General features: G+C 57.2%; 3 protein-coding genes across 4 annotated transcripts in view; 1 reads left to right on the top strand and 2 right to left on the bottom strand.

The window, feature by feature from the left end:
• Nucleotides 1-259: 259 nt before the first annotated feature.
• Nucleotides 260-11,687, bottom strand: HECTD3 (HECT domain E3 ubiquitin protein ligase 3). Its single transcript, XM_080601390.1, has 21 exons — nt 11,197-11,687; nt 10,309-10,469; nt 9,540-9,632; nt 9,109-9,244; nt 8,534-8,649; nt 8,144-8,257; nt 7,573-7,655; nt 7,018-7,183; nt 6,454-6,535; nt 5,309-5,491; nt 4,627-4,679; nt 4,227-4,291; nt 3,668-3,771; nt 3,196-3,315; nt 2,748-2,837; nt 2,172-2,378; nt 1,692-1,821; nt 1,178-1,252; nt 876-957; nt 691-762; nt 260-454 (listed from the first exon to the last, which is right to left on the bottom strand). The coding sequence occupies exons 1-21, from the start codon at nt 11,524-11,526 to the stop codon at nt 370-372; spliced, it is 2,547 nt and encodes an 848-aa protein (XP_080457516.1). The 5' UTR covers nt 11,527-11,687; the 3' UTR covers nt 260-369.
• UROD (uroporphyrinogen decarboxylase) lies at nt 10,694-15,482 on the top strand. Of its 2 annotated transcripts, none has more exons than XM_080601391.1 (10): nt 10,694-10,835; nt 12,854-12,966; nt 13,052-13,131; nt 13,367-13,429; nt 13,515-13,712; nt 13,950-14,111; nt 14,254-14,391; nt 14,638-14,738; nt 15,012-15,078; nt 15,204-15,482. In XM_080601391.1, exons 1-10 carry the CDS (start codon nt 10,786-10,788, stop codon nt 15,366-15,368), a joined length of 1,137 nt encoding a protein of 378 aa, XP_080457517.1. In that variant the 5' UTR covers nt 10,694-10,785; the 3' UTR covers nt 15,369-15,482. The 2 variants fall into 2 exon arrangements, with proteins under 2 accessions (XP_080457517.1, XP_080457518.1); XM_080601392.1 differs by lacking the exon at nt 10,694-10,835 and adding an exon at nt 11,783-11,876.
• A 903-nt stretch (nt 15,483-16,385) lies between these two features.
• The window catches only part of ZSWIM5 (zinc finger SWIM-type containing 5), an 89,582-nt gene continuing 85,130 nt past the window's right edge, over nt 16,386-20,837 (bottom strand). Inside the window, 3 exon segments of the mRNA XM_080601388.1 lie at nt 16,386-18,854; nt 18,932-19,013; nt 19,339-19,502. Of these exon segments, the coding sequence (XP_080457514.1) occupies nt 17,992-18,854; nt 18,932-19,013; nt 19,339-19,502 (1,109 nt within the window). The 3' untranslated portion in view covers nt 16,386-17,991.

The following is a 20,837-nucleotide window of genomic DNA, read 5'->3' as shown; positions in this document are numbered from 1 at the left end:
TGCTGTGCAGCTTCGGGGCCCTACCCACTTCTCTTTGGAGCAGAGCACAACCTGGAAAGAGTAAGTTATGAGGCTGCAATGGGGACGCTTGGAGAAAACACTCATTGCAGAAGTCTACCAGACCTTTTTGATGTATGAGGGCTGGGAACAAGGTTTCATGACTACAGTCCCATTTACACTCCAAGCTAGCTCCCACCCTGCTAAAGTTCCAAACCTCCGTGTCCAAAGCGGTGCTGGTTACCACTGCAGGGAGCCGGGCTTCACACCTACATGTTTATTATATATACATATCCTGCGGGGACAAGGGAGCTCTTCCCTCTGCATGGTTCTGTCAAGTGATTGTCCGTGCTTCTTGGTCAGGTTGCAACATCACTCTTCCCACGGACTCATATCCGTGTCAATGGCCACGCAGTTATAGGCCGCGTAGCGTAACTTCTCTTCACATACCTTGGCTCTAGGGATGGTAAGAGGGGAAAAAACAAAAAGTAATTACCATTGCTACATCTGCCAGCTGAGATGACAAGATGGAGGCTATGCTTCAAGAGCTGCTCACAGATTAAATCACAGCAGCCACAAGGCAGTTTGGGGAACGTTAGTGTGGCAAAGCAATGGGAGCTCTATAGGTCAGCATCAAAACTAAGAGAGCCCAGAGAGAGAATCTCCCAGAAGCAGGGAGGCAACAAAACTTACGTGGCATAGTTGGGCAAGAAGAGGGTACTGGAGCAGGTGGACGACTCCGGCAATGCATCTGTCGTTTCAGAGCTTGGGGAAGGTGACAAACTGGTCAGAACCAGCAAGCCAACGAGGCAGGAAAGAGCAGACCACAGATCCCTTTGATCTGTTAGTCTCACAGTCTACACAAAAAACGTACTCACCCCAGTTTGTCTGGATAGATGTAGATCCGTGCTGGAAGGCGGCTTCTGCCAGTGACAAATCTGAGGAAACGGCTACGATCCTCTGTGAAGGGAGAGCCAAGACATCAGCAGGTTCCAGGGAGATGTGAGATCAAGTACAGCCACTTCCAGGTATCCCCAGCATTAGTGAGCTTTCCCTTGGCCCAACAGCTTGCTCTACTTGGTTCCCACCTGTTCCCCAGGCAGCAACGAGGGTGGTTTCACTCTCCCAGTTCCCACCAGCACATAGGGGTAGATGTGCAGGGGTAGAACAAGTCACTCACCATTGGTGAAGTTGTTGAGTGCTTCCCAGAAGTACTGAACACGGGTGTCCAGTGGCTCAAAGTCCTCAAACCGGGCTGGCAAAAAGGATACAGAAAAGGATTCTATTAGAGATTCCAGCTCCTCATGGATAAATAAGAGCAGGGTCTCCCCTGCTCATCCATAGGTCCTCTACAAGCACAGAAAGAAGCTCTGAGGTACTTGCAGGGTGTGAGCACAAAGACCCAGGGTGCAAGGAACACATGTACTCAGGCCTCCCCCAGAAAACATGTCCAGATCCATGTCTCAGCTCCAGAGAAGCTCAGTTACTGGCATCCCATAGATGTCCCACCCCTCCTCTGAAGCCCAGGATGGGAACTGCAGAACCCCTGCCCCTGTCAGCATCCAGCTAAGGGCACAAAGTGGCCCACATTCTTACTGTAATAAAAGCTAGTATCTGCCTCCCACACCTCTCCTTGTCCCAGCATGGATAGAATGTTTTCAGGGAAAGAATTTTCGGCAGAGCCCTTCACTTACTGAGCTTCTTCAGGGCGTCAACTGTGACTTCAGGGTCTCCACAGACTTTCTTTTCCAGCTCCTGCCAGGTGAGGAGGTCAAGAACAGCTTGGGGCACCACCTTCAGCAGCCCAGCCTGCATGGCCATGATCTGAAAAGGAGACGAAGCAGGTGAGCAGCACGCCTTGCCTACTGTTCTGGCTCAGGGTTGAGCCCGGAGACTACTGGACTGAAGCCAGGTGACTGCTCAGCAAATGCTCCAAGGCACCTAGAAAGGGGAACAGGATCCCGCAGAGATGCACTCCAGTTCAATCAGGAAGCCTGAATCATAGCTGGGAATAAAATCCCACGTCTCTCATGCTGCTACAAGTCACCACGAAGGACTTCCTGCTATTACACTAATGAACACAGGGACATTAATCGCGATGCATTCCATCAGACACAGACTGGAAGAAATGTCTCTGTGAACAAATGGCAACTTATGCTATGGGGCAGCGTTACCTGCTCCTTGCTCTCCTCCAGTCGAGCCTTCTGCACCAGGCGGATGAACTCCTTGCGGTCCTCGTAGCGTACCACGGTGTTGCTGCCGTTGGGGATCAGCTCCACCATGCGCTGGTCACTCAGCACCGTTGTGTAGGTCAGCTCATTCCCAAATTTGAACTCAAAGGTGTCTTTGTCCATCACTTCCATCACCTCCAGGAGCTTCACCTGCCCAGGTAAGTGCTTGTTAGAGAGAAGCCCAGCGGGCAGGGGTGTGTCTGAGCCCCCATCTCCTCCCTTCCCAGACAAGGGCTGGAGTGACTGAGAGCAGCACAGCACGGGATATGCTGACCTGCAGCTGCACTTGCTGTTTAGCAGCCCCTGGGGCATTGTCTGCTGGAAGCAATAGTCAGCACAACTACATCTTTGTATTAGCTGAGGGATGTATTAAATGCTAATGGTGCTCTTTTTGCGTGTTTTTTTTTTTTTAACACATCTTTGAAAGAGGCAAGTACAACATGGGGGCAGGGAAGCAAATCACAGTCTTGCTGAGCGCTACAAGGAACAGCATAGGCACAGCCTCCCAGCCCCTCTCACCAGCACAGAGTCCACAGCAGGGAAGTCTTTGCTCCAGCTGACCTCCTCCCCTGTTAATTGTTTCCATACAAAGCCAGGAAGAGCCAGGACCTGAAGGAGAACAATAATTTTGCTGAGTCTGTGAGAAAGGAGATGTCCCCAGAGATGGAGATGAGGCTCAACCACAAAGGAGGTTCCTCACTCTCCCTGTCCTCATGCAGGGCTCATCAGGTACCTCGGCCTACACGGAAGTTAGCAGAGACCGGACACCCTCTCCCAGGCTCCCAGCAGCATCTCCCAAACCTCAGACTGTGAGGTCTCCTAATACTTCAGCCCCAAATCCTGACAAACACCTTATTCCCCAGTGTGTGACAGGGCCTGCCTGTGCTCCTGTTGGACAGGCTGCAGAAAACGACTAACAATCCCCTTTGTGGCAAAACTCAATTCACAGACAGGGTTGAAAACTCACCAGAAACTCCTTGCCCCTCAGAGCTGCTCCCATGATCTGCCCGATCCACTCGTACTTTGGGAAGTCTTTACAGGAGGGGTTGGGGACATACATGTCCCTAGCTTCTCCAGTGCTGTTGCCCTACAGGAGCAAGAGTCAAAACTCCGAGTCATAATCTCAGCCCAGCATGAAGCACCACAAACAGTTTTTGCAGTGACCCTGGGGATTTCTCACAATGGAAGAGGGCTAAACCCCACCCAACACCCTTGGCAATATTCCTAGCGAGAGAAGTATCCAGACACTTATCAACTAATCCTAAAACTAAATGTCACAAAGCAACCTGTCCAGCCCTTCAGGGTTCATGAGGAAAGGCTTTTGACTCACAAAGGTAGGTGCATCCCAGGCACGCGAGGGGACAGGGACAGCACTGCTTTGCCAGGCACAGCACTGTGCACTAGGCACTGTCTGCCTCAAGTACCCCAACCCCCAGCACCTGGTTGGACGTGCGCACAAAGAAGGGCAGGGGCACAGGAGTGTCTGCTGAGCTGGGGCACAGCTCCTCTGACATGTCCGCCAAGCTGTCCCGAAAACCGCCACCTGCAATCCCAAAAGAATGGCATTTTTAGTGATGGAAACTCCTCCTGTGGTGGTTCTCGGAGCTATGGAACAAAAAGACAAGGAATTATGGTTCAGCCCAGCCCACAGCTGAGCAGGCGGCTCCTGCCACAGCCTTACGGCACCAGAGGAAATAAGACAATAGAATTAACATCCCTGGTCTGGCCTGAGAAGGATAGCCAGAGTGGCTGTCTGGTTATTGACACTGGCACTGTCAAAGTTGCTGCTAATGACTAACGGAGGTCTGATACCTGTGTCAGCACTCAGTACTCCTCACCCAGGACATCACAAGGGGTAGCAGGACAAGGGGAGCTGCCTTCCCTCTCTCCTCCAGCAGCAGTAACGCTGGAAGTTAACGAGAAGCCCCGCAGCAACAGAGTCACCCCACCAACCTCCAGTTCTGCCCCAGAGGAGCCCCTTCCCCCCGCAGCCCCTACCTTGGTCAATGATGCCCTCTGCGATGAATTTGCACTCCCACCACTGGTCGTAACGCAGCGGCCACCTGTGGAGAACCAGGCACTGCCTGAGTGGCTGCTCAACCCCTGCACGCCCAGACCCAAGGAGAGACTGGAGAGGCAGCAGGGACACCAGGGGTCTGTGGCAGACCAGCCTTGGCTTAGGACAGGACAAAACCTCAATCTCCAGAGTCAGCTGCGTCCTCAGCAGGGAGGAAACACCTTGGGGAACAGGCCCCGATCCCATGGCTGAGCTGGCTCCCGCCCTAGCAAACCCTCTCCAGAGCACAGGACACGCAGGCGCTTCCCAAACACCCTGCTGTGACAGAGGACACAGCTCCCAGCACTGCACGCTCCCCTCCCTACCCCAGATGCTGCTCACCTATAATCCAGAGGCTTTTCAAACTTGTCAGAGGGTTTCAGGCCTTCATATACCTGCAACAGAGAAGATCAAGGCTGGTATCCCCTCTCCAGGAGAACTGGTACCAAGTGAAGGCTGAAAATTGGAAGGAATCTGGTTTGTCTCAACTCCCTAAATACTGACTGAAGCTGATCTCTAAATGGTCTAGGAGCCCAGCCAATCCTTGGAGCTTTCTAGTCTCAGAGGTGCACCAAACACATGAAAACTCACAGCATCCAGAGCTATTTGTGCACACATCAAGCAATCAGTCTTTTGAAGATGGGGAGAATGACAATAGGAAGATTTGCTGTAAAATCACAGAATGGTGTGCAGCTGAATTATTGTTGTCATACAAGAAGTCTTTACTGTCCTTTAAGTGTAATGAGATTGTTATGCTCTGGATTAGCAACGTGTCACAAAGTCTAGTACAGAGCAAAGACTTCAGCTCACATATCCCAAATCCCTCCTAGAAGATATTCCTGGATAAGGGACCATAGGCACTATGTAACCACAGAGTCTAGGAGTCATGCGAAGAAGCCTTGAAGTCACCAGGTTACTCCAGCTCCCAAGCTGCCCCCTCCACCCACCTCCACGTGGTTCATTTTGGTTTTAGGGTGCTCTGCTCTCCTCAGAGCAGTGGGGACATCTCCAGGAGGAGCAGTACCTGGGTGAAGACAGCGTTCTTGCAACTGGGGTCCAGAGCAGGGTTGTCTCGGTGCTCCATAGCCAGGCGTCTGTTAATATAGAGGCGCGGCATGAAGTTGGGCTTGCTCGTCTCCGAGTCCTTCAGACACTGGGTAATGAGAGCTGTGCGCCTCTTGGACAGCAACAGGAACTGCTTGATATGCTGCCAACAGGGAAGTTCAAAATGTCAGAAGTGCCCAGTGCCCAAAACATTACCTGCTTCCTACTGAAGCCACTGCACTGCCAGGTCTTTTCCCTTCCCAGAAGCTCTGCCTTCCACACACAGCCACATTCTCCTTGACAGCATTTGCTCCATCTGATCTGATGTCTGTGAAAGAATTTACTTTCTGGCTTCACGGAGATAGCAAGCCCAATCCTCTCTCCCATCAGCAGTCATCTGATACTCACACTCCAGTGCTGCTTGGACTCTCCCTCACTCTCACCACAACATAAGTCTTACTATTGCTCCTATTTGTAATCAAACCAAGCTTTGCTAGACAAACAAGAATCCTCAAATGCTTTGGGTCTTAAGCTAAGCTGGCACAGGAATTGCAGTGCTCTCTAACACTAGAGAGTTCTGTCTGGAAACACACAGAATTGGCCTACCCTAGCAATGCCAGGCATATGCATTCTGGGAAAAGATGTGAGGAAAACAGACAACTGGAGGGACAAGCTGAGTCTTATGAGAAAGACACAAATCAAAAGCCAGAAAATAGTCATTGGTAAGAAGCCTTGCCATTTGGACACAGCCAGCTCAAAACTGCTGGCAGCAAGTGCAGGAACAGAGCGTCCTGGGCTGCGATCTCAGAGGGGATGTGTGCCCAGCTCACACACCCGGTTCTGCTATGGTCTGGGTCCTTTTGTGGATGCAGTGCTCTCACCCCAGAGTCCTGTTTTCATTCTACTTGTTACTGCATAGCTACACGTTTCCCCCACCAGTGTTCTAGCAGGAAACTAGTCTCTAAAACAATATCGCCTTTCACAGCTTTAATGAATGGATCTCAGCCAGGTATTTCCCTTGAGCTGCTTTAAAGGCAACAAGGACTGACTGTCTCCCTTGCCACAGCCCAAGTTCAATCACCCTGCCAGACTGAGGCCCCGTAAGACACAGAGGGAATCACTCACCTTGAGTTTGCTGAACGTGCCAATAGTGTGATCCCAGGCTGGCACCAAGTGATGCAGGACACTATCCAGGAGCTTGATGAACCTAAATCCCAAAGACAGAACTGCGACACCCTGGAGGGACAGGCATCTGCATAAGCCTGTTCCAGGCCAGGCAGTCCAGACACAAGCAGAAAAGCAGCAACTGATCCAAACACAACCCAGCTTGGCCTTTTAAATCACAGAGCCTTTGGTACCAAATGCCCACTCCCTCAGCACCTCAGGGACCATGCACTTCTCACAAGGGACTCTGCATTCACCTGCTCCCCCACCCCTTTCCCTCCCTCAGCATAGATATGCTGCACCGGCAACATGCAAGAGGCTGAACTTGAGCTGCAGGATTCCTCTTAAAATGTAGGGAAGCTACCCCAGAAAACCCACGTTGCTCTTAAAAGCCTCTGCTATTTCCTCCAGGATGCTTGTCTCAAGGGCAGTCACACAGCTTTACAGCTTCTAGCCCTATTTGGGCTAGAGAGGTCACCAATCCCTGCAGACAGCACCCCACAGTGTGCCCCCTCCATGCAGTACCTCTGAATGAGCACAGCCCTCCGGTACAGCAGGTCAGGGTCTGTCCCTTCCAGGCGCGGGTAGCGTACTAAATTGGCCAGCTGGAACATGTCGGCACTGAGCCCCAAGTCCCTCTGTCGGGAGGATTTGATTTTGATGCCCCGGAGGCGAACGTCAATCCCATCATCTGCCAAAGGAAGACCAACAGATAATACGCTAAGCCCGTGAGAAAGCAAGCCTTCCAGCCCCAGCAAGCCAGTTGTGTGAGAGAGGGCTGTAAGTAAAAGCACTAGGAACATGACCATCCTCATCAGCACTGGGAGCCTGAAATACCTTTGTTTAGAATTGGGGGATTTACAGAAGAATAAAAACAACAACAAAAGAAACAGAGGTAGGGAAAAACAGGCTGAAAGCACACGGCTTGCAAACCTCCAGGTTGCCCTGGAGTTTCCCATGGTTCTTTCACATCTCATTTGAAACAGCCAACAGGGCCAAGAAGTACAAGCCACGGGAACAAAATAAATGTACAGTACGTCACAGGTGCGTTATGCATGTGGCCATAACACACAGCCCTACCTCTGCACTCCACAATCCGGATCTCAATGACAGGCAGGTGCGTCGTCATGTCCTCAAGGACGCACACATCCCCAATGTAACTCCTGCAAGCACAGAACAGACAGGGGCTGCAGAGCTGTTCCCTTGTTCATCCTGCCACAATCCACTTGGCTGCTTGTAAGGAAAGAGGGCTTGCATCCTTGAAATAGGAGGCTGAAGGAGGAACCCAGACCCAGGCACCCGTCTCCATCACTGCCACAACACGGTCCACGCGAATGCTCGAGCCTCCTGGTGTCTCAGGCCTAGGCAACATGCTCCTGTTTGGTCCCACAAGACAGCACAGCTGCCTGAATTAACCCAGCAGCTACAGGGTTGCATTGGCATTTCTGTGCTAACCATCAAGGCCAGGCTTGTAGGAGATGGGAATGGGGTTTCACAGTGCCTGTTAGGCTGCAGAGATGCAGCATGCTTCTCCCAAGGCCCTGGGACTCTAAAGCAAGGCTGGTGCTAGCATGACTGCTTATGATTGGGGTGCCCAGTGCCTCAGGCCCCTGGAGGGGCCATGCTACACTCCCCACCTCCATCCACTCACTCATCAATGCCGACATCATTCAGTTTCTTCAGATTGTCCCCCTCACCCCCGTACACAGCGACCCGCTTGGGCATGAAGTTCTCATCTGTGGTGTCAACGGTCAGCAGGAGCTTCCTGCAAAAGGAAGCATGAAATGAGAAGACAGCTCTGCATCTCAACACCCACCACTGCTCCCCCCTCGTGGCCTGGTCCAGGCACAGACAGACGGTGCTGGGCCCCCTGGGTACCGCTGACAATGCTGGCTAAGTGCCTTTCAAGCCCAGAGCCAGAGCAGGGGACGAGGGGCAGGGAGAGCAGGGCAACCTAGGGCTGTGACAGGCTCATGCACAGAGCAGGGGCTGCAGTGCCTGCCCCAGCTGCAAGCCAGCAGACAGAGGAGAAAAGCCTCACTTGACGATGGTGCCTTTCTTCATGTTGAGCCGCACCCAGTGCTGGCCCTGGGACCCGTCACTCTCCCAGTACGTGTCGGCATGGCTGTCGGTCAAACACGACACATTGAAGTCTTCCTGGAAAAGGGCAGTGAATGAAGGGAGGATCAGATAGGGGTAGGATTAACTTCCCCTTAGTGGCTACTTTTGACATGAATCGTAGAGCCAGAGGGCTCGTTCCCATTTGCTGGGCTGTGGGAAGACACAAGCAGTACAGAGCGCACGGGAAGCTGGGGCTGACTTGCCAGCGTACTCTGGAATCACACACAGACTGCAGAGTATGAAACTCTCCCTAAAACCAGCTTAGCAGCTAGTATTAGCATTTGCTTCTGGGATCACAGCTTGTACAGTTCCTCCAGAGGCCTCATTACACAATACACTGAGTGACACTCCCCTCTGGAACTACGCCGTCCCTCCCATATCCTCAAACACAGACCAGACCAACTCAGAGCAGGGCAGAACACCATGCACGCTCCCTACCCCAACGGCACAGCAGGGCTGATGCAGCCTTGCTCCTTTTCCCCACACGCTACTCACCGTGTAGGATGAGACATCGATGCTGTCCACATACTGCTTGACGCTGCCCAAGTTCTCGTCCTCTTTCCCAATATGATCATACAAGAAATGCACCAGGTCTTCATCGCATTCGTAAGTCCATGTCGGGGGCACAAACCTACCAGGGCAAAGCGGTCAGCAGTCTGGAGACACAAGGACAGCAAGGCTGCAGTGACTCCTGCCAGGTGAATAGGTCAGGGAATGCAGCTCCATGTCCTGCTTGCCTTGGTCTCACCCTGCTTTCTGGTTTAGTAGCAGGAGCAGTGCTGAGCCCTGCTCCCCTTTGCTTCCCCACTGCTTGTCTTCCCCCACTCCCCAGCTGACAAGAGATGGCTGTCTGAGCAGCCAGGGAGAGACGGTGGCTTGCACCCACCCACAGCTGAAGCATGCACGCACTGCGAAACAGCTCGTACCGAAGCCTCTCTACTGCGGCCTCATCCTGCTCCATGGGCTTGGGTTTCGCTCCCAGGCGCAGGGAATATGTCAGATCCACCACTTGCTCCCATCTGAAACGAGATGGAAAAGGAGTGAGAGAATCCCAAGGGAAAGGAGCAGGTGGTTGAGAAGTAGCTGGAAGGGGAAGACATGAATTTAAAGCCCCACCACACTCCTTCCTCCATCATATCAGGTCATATCAGATGCCATTTCTGTTCAGACCATCCTTACTTCTGCCAGTCCACACCCAGCTGCGTGGGTAACAAGCATCGTGACCAAGCAAAACTGGGTAACTCCTTATCTGGACTCCCTATTACCTCATTTTAATGTAAGAAGTGGCCAAGTGGGCTGGGGCTTTACAGTCCAGAGCAGAAAGGGCTGAGGGACAATACAACAAAATCTCAAGCAGCAGGACATAGCTGGATGAAAGCTTCACTGCTCTCTTCCATGCAAGGAAAATGAGACATCAAATGAAGACAGCAGGTTCAGATTATTAACAAGCTAAAGACTCTAAAATACAGACACCTAAGGTTTAACACCTCTCCAGCTCCTCACTGTGGGCAGCAAAATCTTGATTTCTTTTCTAAGTCAGGGTCTGCAGGGGGATTTTGACATTTCCTGCATGTTGCACCCTTCCAAGATGCCAGGAAAGCAAGATGCTGCACGTGTGCTTCTGAAGCCGCCCAGGGAGCCATGTCAGTTATTATGACGTACAGAGAAGAAAGGATGTGAGCCACAGCTCCGTACCTGATCACAGGTTTGTAATCAACCCCAAACAGCTGCTGCTGCCTCTGGATCCTCTCCGTGGACTCGACCGGGACCAGCCTGTCCCCTCCTTCTGCGTGCTTGCACACCAGGACCCAGCCTTCCTCCAGATCACAGCCACTCTTGTACTCTTCCAGCTGCTCCTGCATGGGAAAACGCGTTCTGTTGGGATCTCCATCCCGGGCTCAACCACGGGACAGAGGCAGAGGGGAGAAGACAGGCAACGCACACCAAGATGCTGTAGACCCCAAGGGATGGCAAATCTGTCAAAGGTTTAAATAAACCCCCCGAGCCTGTCCTGCTCAGAAACACTGCCTGTGTTCAGACAGGCACCACCGTGACCCTGCTACAGCCCTGGCCACCAGAGGCGTGTTCACTGTTGCATGTAGGGCCCCGAGGTGCTGTGGCAGACCCCCCAGACGCCCTGCCCACACTCTGTTTTCCTGCAGGAGTAGGAAAATGATCCTCGGGTCGTGGCTGAGGCCTGGACCCGGGGCAGGAGGAGGGCGGTGCGTCCTGTGCCCAAAGGATCTGGGCTGCGGGGTGTGGTGTGCTGGGCTGGAGGGGGACGGGGGGCAGCAGGAGGGAAACATGGGGGGGGGGGTGCCAGGGGGTGGCGGTGGGGGCGGCAGGAGGCACCCGGCGGTGACAGGGGGTGACCGGGGGGCGACAGGGGCCAGGCGGCGGAGGCAGGGCGGTGACGGGGGGCGCCGTGCGGTGACCGGGGGCGGCCGGGGGGGGGCGGCCGGGCCCCTCCGCGGGCGGGGCAGGGCGGAGCGGCCTCCCGGTCCCGGAGGGGCACCCCGGGGAGGGCTCGGCGGGGATAGAGGGCGGGGGAGGCAAAGGGGGGTCCGGTGCCCTCTCCGTTACCTTGCTGAGCTTCACCCAGAGCCCGGCGCCGTTGCAGTACTCCTCGCCGGTGGCGCGGAGGCAGCCGCCCTTCCGCACCTCGATGGTGGCCCGCGCCGCCCGCTTGCCGCCCCGCGCCGGCCCCGGGCTGTCCCAGACGCTGAGCAGGCTGCGGGCGGCGGCGGCGGCGGCGGCGGCGGCGGGGTCCTTGCAGATCTTGTACTGCACCTCCCGGGGCACGTAGCACAGCGCGGCGGGCAGCGCCCGGGCGCGGCGGAAGCACTCGCTGCACTGCAGCAGGAACCGCAGCCGGCCCAGCACCTGGTGCGGAGCCTCCCCGCCCGCACGCATCGCGCTCCGGGCACCGGGCACCGGCACCGGGAGGAGGAGGGCGGGGGGGGGTCGGTACTCGCGGGTTTACGGCAAACCCCGCCCGCCGCCGGGGCAAGATGGCGGCGCCCGAGGGGAGGACGGAGGCAAGATGGCGGCGCCCGTGCGGCGTACGGAGGGGCGGGGAGCGGGGCAAGATGGCGGCGTACGGACGGGGACAGGGCGGGGCAAGATGGCGGCGGCCGTGCCGGAGGCGGCGGGGCGGGGTGGTGCTAAGATGGCGGCGGCCGTGAGGCGGGGCGGGGGGCGGTGCAGGATCGAGCGGGGCGGGCCGGGAAGCGGCGCAGGATGGAGGGAGGCGAGCGGCTGGTGTGAGTAGCGGGGACCCGCGGGGCTGCCCCTGTGCCCGCTCCGGGTCCCGTGAGGGGGTCGCCGGTGTGGCCCGGGGGTCCCTTGGGGGGGACACTGGTGCGATCCAAGTGTGGAACTGGGGACACTGGTGCGTGGAGCTGGGATCCCGCACTGGGGGCTCTGGGGTTGCACTGGGGACACTGGGGTGGCACTGGGGTGGTGTGGTACTGGGGACACTGGGGAGGTGTTGGTTGACCCTGGGGACAGTGCTGTGGCACTGGGGACACTGTTGTGGCACTGGGGTGGTATGACCCAGGGGACGCTGCTGTGGCACTGGGGACGCTGGTGTGGCACTGGGGAGCCGATCCCGCCCTCAGATGGCTCACTGGGGACACTGGAGCGGCACTGGACCCCCATGGAGGTTCTGAGCATCTGTCCCTGCGGCCCCCACCCGTCAGAGCAGGACGGTGCTGGCTGACCCCTGCAGGGTCCCCGTCCCACCCCATGCGTGGGCAGCCTGGGCTGCAGCTCAGGAGCGGTGACAGCACCGGGAGGAGGTTGGGGACATGGGGTGACCAGCTCTGCGGGCGCCTGGAGCTCTGGGGACCCTGCCCCACGCCGCCATCCCCGTGCTGCACGGCGCAGATAGGGGCTGGGGACAGCCCGCGGCAGGGCTGCCAGTGCCCCGGGCCCTGCTGGTCCCAAATCTCCCCAGGCAGGAGCAACTGCTGCCCCTGATAACGTAATCTCACAGACCGGGGGCTGGGCATTGCCTGTCCCCAGGGAGGGCCCTGCCGTCCCCCCCAAAGAGGCCCTGGGAGGTGACAAGGAGGGAGCATTTGTCACCATGGACCCAGCTGGGTGCAAACCCCTACCCTGCAGTCACCGGCCGGGGAGCAGGGACGAGCCACCAGCCCTGCACCTGCAGCCCCAGGGTCCTGGCGGGGCACCCGGTCCCCTCTTTGGTGCTAACACCCCTCTGCTTTTTCTCCTGCAGCCCCAAAGGCTTCCCCAAGCTGAAGAATGACACGTTCCTGCGTGCGGCGCGCGGCGAGGAGACGGAGCACACCCCGGTGTGGTGCATGCGGCAGGCAGGGCGCTACCTGCCTGGTGAGTCGGTGGCGGCGTGAGGGGTTGGGGGGCGGTGACAGGGGGGGGCAGCACGCACCTTGTCACAGCTGCAGGTTCCTTGCAGAGTTTCGGGAGACCCGGGCTGCACAGGATTTCTTTGCCACTTGCCGGAGCCCCAAGTTGTGCTGTGAGCTGACGCTACAGGTGAGCGTCCCCCGGGGAGGCTGTGTGTCCACCATCCCCTCTGGAATGGGGATGGGGAGAAACCTTAGGTCTGGCCCTTACCTCCAGGTGGCCCCAGTAGGTTGTGCAGCCCAAATCTTAGCTCAGGGGTCCTTGGTTATCAGACAGGGCCCTGTCCCATCCTGGGGACCCCACTGCTGCACGTGTGTGTCCCAGCCCCTCACTCATGCTGCCTCTTCCCCTCTGCTATCCACAGCCCCTCAGACGATTCCCCCTGGATGCTGCTATCATTTTCTCTGACATCTTGGTGGTGCCTCAGGTGAGAGTCACGGCTGGTAGTGGGGAGCAGTGGCTGGGAACGGGGCTGGGTCTGGGACCGTTATTCCATTCTCCCCTGTTCCCAGGCACTGGGCATGGAGGTTGTCATGGTCCCTGGCAAAGGACCCACATTCCCAGAGCCCCTGAAGGAGGTGGAGGATCTGCTGAAACTACGGAAGAAGGTGGACGTGACCGCAGAGCTGGGTTATGTCTTCCAGGCCATCACGCTGACACGACACAGCCTGGAGGGCAAAGTGCCCCTCATCGGCTTCTCCGGGGCACCTGTAAGTGACGAGGCTCTGCAAGGTGGGGTTCCCTGCTCTTCCCTCTGGGGTGACTCTGGTCCTGGCACCCCCAGAGCTGCAAGGACCAGCTCGCGGCCCTCCTACATGTGTAGGGGACACTAAATGCAGAGCTGCTGCTGCTGCGTAGGGGTCTATCTTCAACACCGACCCCATTACCAGCCCCTCGCATGTTTTCCATCTTAGTCACCCTCCTCACTCCGCTCCTCTTTCCCGCAGTGGACGCTTATGTCCTACATGATTGAAGGGGGCGGCTCCACTACAATGTCCAAGGCCAAGAGCTGGCTCTACCGTCACCCTGAAGCGAGCCACCAACTGCTGCGGCTGCTGGCTGACGTTGTCACCGACTACCTGGTGGGGCAGGTGGCTGCTGGAGCGCAGGTATGTCCTGGGCGTGGGGACAGGTCCAGGCAGGGGGGCAGGGACTGCGGACAGGGTGCAGAAGGGGTCTGGCTTCTGGGAGGAGGAGGGACCAAGGCACCGCATGGTGCCCGCAGCTCTCCCAGCTCCGTGTATCTGCCAGGCGCTCCAACTGTTCGAGTCGCACGCGGGGCACCTGGGCCCAGAGCAGTTTCAGGAGTTTGCCTTGCCGTACATCCGAGACATCGCTCGGGGAGTGAAGAGCAAGCTGAAAGCAGAGGCGCTGCCGCTGGTGCCCATGGTGAGTCAGAACTGCCTGAGGTGTCCGTGGTGTGAGAGCATGGCCAGGGGAGGGAGGGGATAAGACCAGGCTGGGAACCAGTGCAAAGGGCTGCACCCATCCCTTGACAACCCCCCCAGTCCCAGTGCAGGGACTCAGCTCTAGGTACCTGTCACCAATGTAGCAGTGCGTCTGTTCCTGGCATCCTGCGCTCCAGCTGTTGGAGAGGGGCCTGACCCAGTTAGTGCCCGTCTCCTCCTTCCCCAGATCATCTTTGCGAAGGACGCACACTACGCCCTGGGTGACCTGGCCCAAGCTGGCTACGAGGTGGTCGGTCTCGACTGGACCATCCGGCCCCAGGAAGCTCGGTAAGAGTCCAGCACAGCACCCAGGTGCCCACACTGCACCCCAGGCTGGCTGCCCTGACCATTTTGCCTGCCCTGGTGCCCTGCTGAATCCCAGGACTGGAAATTTCTGGTTCAGAGAAACCAGAGGTGGGCATAGCCAGGCCCTGGTGCTCACAGCAGCCAGGAGCTGCACTGAGGGGTCCTGCGTGCCCCGTGGTGGGGTCTGCAGGCACCCATCTGCCCCCTGGTCTCTGCACCACATGCAGCAACTCACCTGCTTCCTTCTTACTGCAGTGCCCAGACAGGGAAAGACGTCACCCTGCAAGGGAACCTGGACCCCTGCGCTCTGTATGCGCCCAAGGTGAGCTGTATGCCTCTAGCCTCGGTTTCCCCACCTGTGACCCCCGTCTCACGTCCCAGGCTGGATGCGGACTGATGGGGATGGGGTACCCTGGGCTGACACGTGGTTTCCCACCGCATCTGCAGGAGAAGATCGGGGAGCTGGTGAAGAAGATGCTGGAAGGTTTCGGGACCCAACGCTACATTGCCAACCTGGGCCACGGCCTCTACCCCGACATGAACCCCGAGCACGTGGGTGCCTTTGTGGAGGCTGTGCATGCTCATTCCCGCCACATCAACAAGCACAGCTGAGCCCGGGGCTTTAGGGACAGGACTGCAGTTTGGGCACAGCCACCCTGAATACGGTGTTGTCAGGGGGCTTGCTCCAGGCTGGGATGCAGCATTAAACCAGCACCTTTTCCGTGGCAGCTGCGTGGCTCTGGCTGGGGGGACGGGGATCTCCAGCCCTGGAGAAGCTGAGCAGCGCTGCCAGCGGGGCACAAAGAGGTCAGGGGAACCACCGAGCTTCATCCTGGGGTCAGGATGGGGAAGCAAGGGACACCTGGCAAGTGGGCGATGCTGCTGTCAGGCTGTGTGTATTGTGCCAGGTGCCCGCAGGAGTACAGAGGGCACCTCCTGGCACTAAGGATGCGCTCAGCCCCGCCAGGGAAGGGGTGCCTGAGGCTGGCAGCATCACAGATGGGGAGCTTGGGGCTCGCACCCTGCTGCTGCCCCGAGCTCAGCGTGAGCAGTGCCACAGCCCTGCTCAGGTGAAAACAGGCAGCATGACACTGATCCAGGGTGTCCCAGAGTGGGTGGGAGACCCAGCAGGATTCACCTGCGGGACAGCACCCTCGCCGCACCAGCACCACCAGCACCCTGCTGCACTGGCTGGGAGAGCAGCAGACAGCACAGCCATCACCCTCCTTACCCTCCTACAGCCTTTCTGGGACTGTCCTGCTGGCCCTTCAGATCCCTGCCCAGACCCACATTTCCCCATCTCCTCTGATCCCTGGGGGCCAATTCTGCCTGGGGCTCAGCAAATCCTGCAGAAAGCCCCCTGGGATGCTGGGGACGCAACACTGCATCACCACATCCCACACCCCAGCACACTCAGTGCAGTGCAGGGTGAAGCAAGGCCCAGCTGCCGCTTGCTCCACCGCTGCTCTGTGCCCCTCCCTGGGGTGCAGGAGCTGGGTGCCACAGGGAGCCGAGATCCCTCGGAGAGCGGTGCTGCCTCATACCCCGGGGATGTGCCCTGCTTGCGCTGTCTGGGCTGTCCGGAGCCCTCTCCAGCTTCAGAAAAACAAAGCAGATACACGCAGTAACGTTCATCCCTTTTATTATTAAACATCAGATGAAGAGGTCGCACACACACATACACGCACGCACACAAAAAAAAAAAAGAAAAAAGAAAAAAAGAGAAACAGACTGGTTGAAGAATGCTATTTCGGTGGCGACAGATACCGAGTACAATTGGTTTCCTGGCCGGAGCGCAGACAAAAGTCACTTTCCAAAAATAAAAGTCAAACCAGACAGCAGATAACTAGCCCACATTCTCTAACTACAAGTCACCGTCCAGCCTGGCCCCGGCCCCCCCAGCCCTCCCGACCCGTCAGAAAAAAATGAAGCAAAACCTAAGAGCCGCTGGCCAGGGGCCGAAGACTGCTGCGGGTTGGCGCAGCCGGGACAGGGCCGAGCATCCCTGCCTTCCCCGCGGGGTGGGATGGCAGAGGGAAGCTCAGACACCCCACGGCAGCGTGTGGCTGCCCCGGCCCCGCTCCCTCCCAGCAGAAAGGCACCCCTTGGCGCGCACGCACCCACGCACCTCGCACACTCACACGGGCGCCCGCGGGGAGAAGGCGAAAAACCGGGCGACATCCGAGGGGCCCACGCCGCTCCTGCGCCGTCCTCTGCCAGCGTCCGCGTGCGTCCCAGAAAGCGCTGCCGAGTCCCTTCCTTCGCTGTCCTCAAGCGCTGGGCTGCTGCTCCTCCCTCTGTCCATCCGTCCGTCCGTCCATCCGTCCGTCTGTCTGTCCTGGGGCTCCGAGTTGAGCGGACGTTTGCCTCCCCCCATACCCTTTTCTCGCTGCCGACAATGCCGTGGAAACCTGAGAATGTTCGTGTGCCTCCTCCTCTTTTTGTCTGTGGTTGTGTTTGTTTTTTTTTTTTTTGTCTTTAAATAATAGTTATAATAATAATAATAATAATAGCAATAATAAAAATAATCGCCCCAGCCCACGACAATTTCAAGTATCCCCCAAATAAAAGACAGAATTATAAATAATTATAACTTTACAATTTAATAATTGACACATATACTATAGTATTTACAGTATCATAAATGCTTTTTTTTGTGTTACTTTTAGTAAGCAATCCCTGAGAACAGTTACTTTAACTTGTTTTATTGAAGTATCTTCACAAATAGAGGAGTTTGCATGTCTCGGGCGGGCGGGAGAAGCGCTCTGCAAAGCCATCGCTTTTGGTGACGCATGAGGTTCTAGTGTTGCGGGTTTCTTTGCTTGCTCTTTCTTTGTTTTTTCCCCCAACATAATTTTTAAAGATTTTTGCACTTTGCAACCTTCGGATCCCTCCAGCGACCACTTCCTTCAGGAAAGAGGTATTAGATTTCCAGGTTAGCTTTTGGTATTGGCAAGGGAGGGCAGGGGCTGAGCAAACCATCCTTTTTCCCGTGGTTGCCTTTTGGTTTGTGCCCAAGGAATCTGTGGATCCTCTCAGCGTGTGAAATGGTTAAATCCGAGAAAGAAAATAAAATTAAAATAAAAAGAAGAAAGAAAATAAAAAAGAAACAGAAGAACAGAACAGAGCAGCCTCTGCCGATGGGGGGAAGGTCTTCTCCGCTCTCCTTCCTTCTTCTCTCCTGAGTCCCCATGCCACGGCTGGACCCTGCCGTGAGAGTGGCGGCAGCCAGGGCTCACCCAAACCGTTCCCGCACCAGCAGCATCAGTTTTTTCTTGCCTTTGTAGATTTGTTTGAGATTGTCAATGAACTGGGCGAACTGTATGTGCCCGTCCTGCGCCAGGAGGAAGGTCTCCCTGGCCTTGCTGAGGAACTCGATGAACTCCCCGTAGTGCCGCGGGCTGATGTGGGTGAGCCGGGAGTGGGTGGTGTTGATGTACGCGCTTATCGTGGCGTCCAGCAGCTGCCGCAGGGGTGCTTTGTCGGTGGACATCAGCTTCCCCGAGTTCCTGCGGCCGGGGATGCCGGCCAGGCCTGGGGCCGTCATGGTACAGCGGCGGAGGATGTCCGACAGCACCGTGGCACAGTGCACGCTCTTCACCACCAGCGGGATGATGGCTGCCAGCTCGTTTTTGCCCAGAGAGTGGCTCAAGGCGCAGGCCCAGAGCACGTCGTTGATGGCCGGGTGAGTGTCCTGGTTGTAGGCCAGGTTGAGATGCGTCATGGCCAGCGAGGCCAGCTTGAAGGCCCGCAGCGGGTAGCCCCGGTGCTCCATGTAGCGGGCGATGGTGAAGAGCTGGGTGTAGGTCATGCCGGTGGAGGCGGCGTCGATGACGATCTGGTAGGCGGTCTCGAAGGCGATGTGGTCCTTCTCGCAGAGGGTGAGGGCGGACAGGGCGCAGTTCTGCGGGTCCTTCATGGCGCACTGCAGGGCCAGGGTGCGGGCGCAGCTGGCCAGCTCCTCCCGCTGCGGGTAGTCCAGGCTCAGGCGCAGGATGGTGTTGTGGGACATCACCGTGGCCGCCACGATGCTGGTGGCTTCCGTGGGGGTGAACAGCGAGTACCAGCTCTGCAGGATGCTCACCAGGGCCCTCACCCCTGCAAGAGACACAGGGGTCAGGGAAGAGCCAGGAGAGCTTGAAACCCAGGCCTAGGGTTTCACTCTAGGCACTCACCCACTTCTGTAGCGCACGTCACCAGCCACCTCACCATCTCCCGCCGCCGCCAGTTGAGGGTGGACAGGGTCATGCGCATCACCTGCAAGGCAAACGTGGGGTGACCAGCTGTTCTACGGGGCTCCACTGAGACCACCAACACCACAGGGCTCCCCCAAATTCCCCATGGCCCTGTTTGCGATCAGCTCGCCATGAAGTTCTCAGGTGCTGCCTCACCCAAAATCTCCTCCAAACCACTGCAGGGGCCTGGGGACTGAGCTTACCCACTCAAGGCCACACGATGATGAATCTACCCCTTTCACGCGAGTCCTATGTGCCATGGGGGGCAACCACCTACTTGGTGGAAGACCAGGTCCCACAATTAGGGGGGCAGAAGGGCCACCGCCATCCCCCGCGTTATCCCGTACCTGGAGCCCCAGCTCCAGCGCCACGTTGAGGAGTGTCGTGTCCGAGTTGCTGTCGGCTGGTGTGGCAATCTTGAACGCGTCCTGGGCCAGCTTGAAGATCAAGGAGGAGGAGTGGATGTTCTTCTGAATGGCCTCCAGCACCGTGCGCAGGCGCAGCATATCCCCTAGGCGCAGGCAAGGATGGTCAGGCAGCTGATCCTCCCCCCAACCTTCCCCCGGCCCCATCTCCTGCCTGCACCAGGTGGTGAACCAGCCCCTCTAGACGTGCACATGAAGGGATGCTGATCAGGCCCTGAGGTACAACAGCAAAATGGGGTGTCTTCCCCACCACGCACTCCGCTGTGAGACCAGCAGGAACCTGAGACAGAGAAGCGAGGAGCAGCCCGGGCCACAGAGTCAAGCCCTGGCCTCCAGGACCTGCTCTAATCCCTTCAACTTGAGCCCTAGGAGGCAACAGAGCCACAGCATCCGTACTGGCCCGAGGCCATACTCCCACGCAGAGGATGAACAACCTGAGTGATCCCAGACATGTTCTGGTGCATCAGCAGGGAGCTCCAGGCCCTGAGCAGCAGCACCCTCAGCCCTCCAGAGCCCCAGGAAGGGCTCGGTAACATCAAGCTCTGCTCTATCACCCAGAACATGCCGTCCATTCGTGCCCTCGCTGGCCGCAACACCGCGATGCTCCACTGCAAACCACCTTCCTGCTCCCTGGGCAGCCACACCAACTCAGCCCCCAAACCTGTCACCCCCCAGCTCAGAGCCTTGCAGGGGACATCGGCACCTCCTACCAGCCCCTGTGGGACACAGGGTGGGGAGAGGGACCTTTGGCGTGGGCACAGAACAGATGCTGCCATGTCACATCAGCCCCTCTGCCTTGCTCCAGGCTCACGTTTCTACTCCCATAGTCACCAGCTGAGCAGATGAGCCTCGAGCAAAGAAAATAAAAAAAAAACGTGCAGCAATGTGAAAACCCTAGAGCTGCACCTGGGCACGCACAGACATCTCAGATGACTAATAGCTAAATATATCGCCTGCCACCCACAGCAGCCGCTTGCACCGCCACCAAAATCTAAATCTCCCTAAAATGGCTAGCGGGGGTGTGGGTGAGAAATGCTGCGAGGACACAGGATCGCATCGGGACATGCTGCAGCAGGGGAACACCCAGGGAAAGGCACGGTGGGAGAACCAGATGCAATCCACCAGCCCTACAACCCCAGCATAAAACTCTCATCCTCGTGAGGGGCTACAAAACTAAGCCACTTCCATCCAGGAAACAAATCTCCATCAGGTCCCTGCGAGGGGAGAGCATGGCACCAGCAGCCCTGGACAAGCAGAGAGGTGAAGGAGGCTACAAGGACAGCGAGGCTGGAGCTCTCTGATGGCACAGCCACCACCTTCCTGGCCAGGCGGGGGTCACTCGCCTTGCCAGCCCTCGCTGGGCACCAGGTGTTTGCTGTCCCGGCGGGTTTGCTGCCCTAAAGTGGTGGGGTTGGCATCTG

Source organism: Anser brachyrhynchus, assembly GCF_964034855.1.
Source record: "Anser brachyrhynchus genome assembly, chromosome: 8".
NCBI lineage: Eukaryota > Metazoa > Chordata > Aves > Anseriformes > Anatidae > Anser > Anser brachyrhynchus.
The sequence above is the reverse complement of the archived record's forward strand: the minus strand, read 5'-3'. Positions and strand labels throughout refer to the sequence as shown.

Bases quoted from the DNA above. Each gene is read 5' to 3' on its own strand.
- UROD (XM_080601391.1), top strand. From the start codon at position 10,786: ATGATCCTCGGGTCGTGGCTGAGGCCTGGACCCGGGGCAGGAGGAGGG. The intron at 12,967-13,051 runs GTGAGTCGGTGG...GGTTCCTTGCAG, and splicing joins GGCAGGGCGCTACCTGCCTG to AGTTTCGGGAGACCCGGGCT. The intron at 14,112-14,253 runs GTATGTCCTGGG...TGTATCTGCCAG, and splicing joins AGGTGGCTGCTGGAGCGCAG to GCGCTCCAACTGTTCGAGTC.
- HECTD3 (XM_080601390.1), bottom strand. From the start codon at position 11,526: ATGCGTGCGGGCGGGGAGGCTCCGCACCAGGTGCTGGGCCGGCTGCGG. The intron at 2,838-3,195 runs GTGAGTTTTCAA...GTTCTCCTTCAG, and splicing joins TGAGGGGCAAGGAGTTTCTG to GTCCTGGCTCTTCCTGGCTT. The intron at 763-875 runs GTGAGTACGTTT...ACCTTCCCCAAG, and splicing joins ATCTATCCAGACAAACTGGG to CTCTGAAACGACAGATGCAT.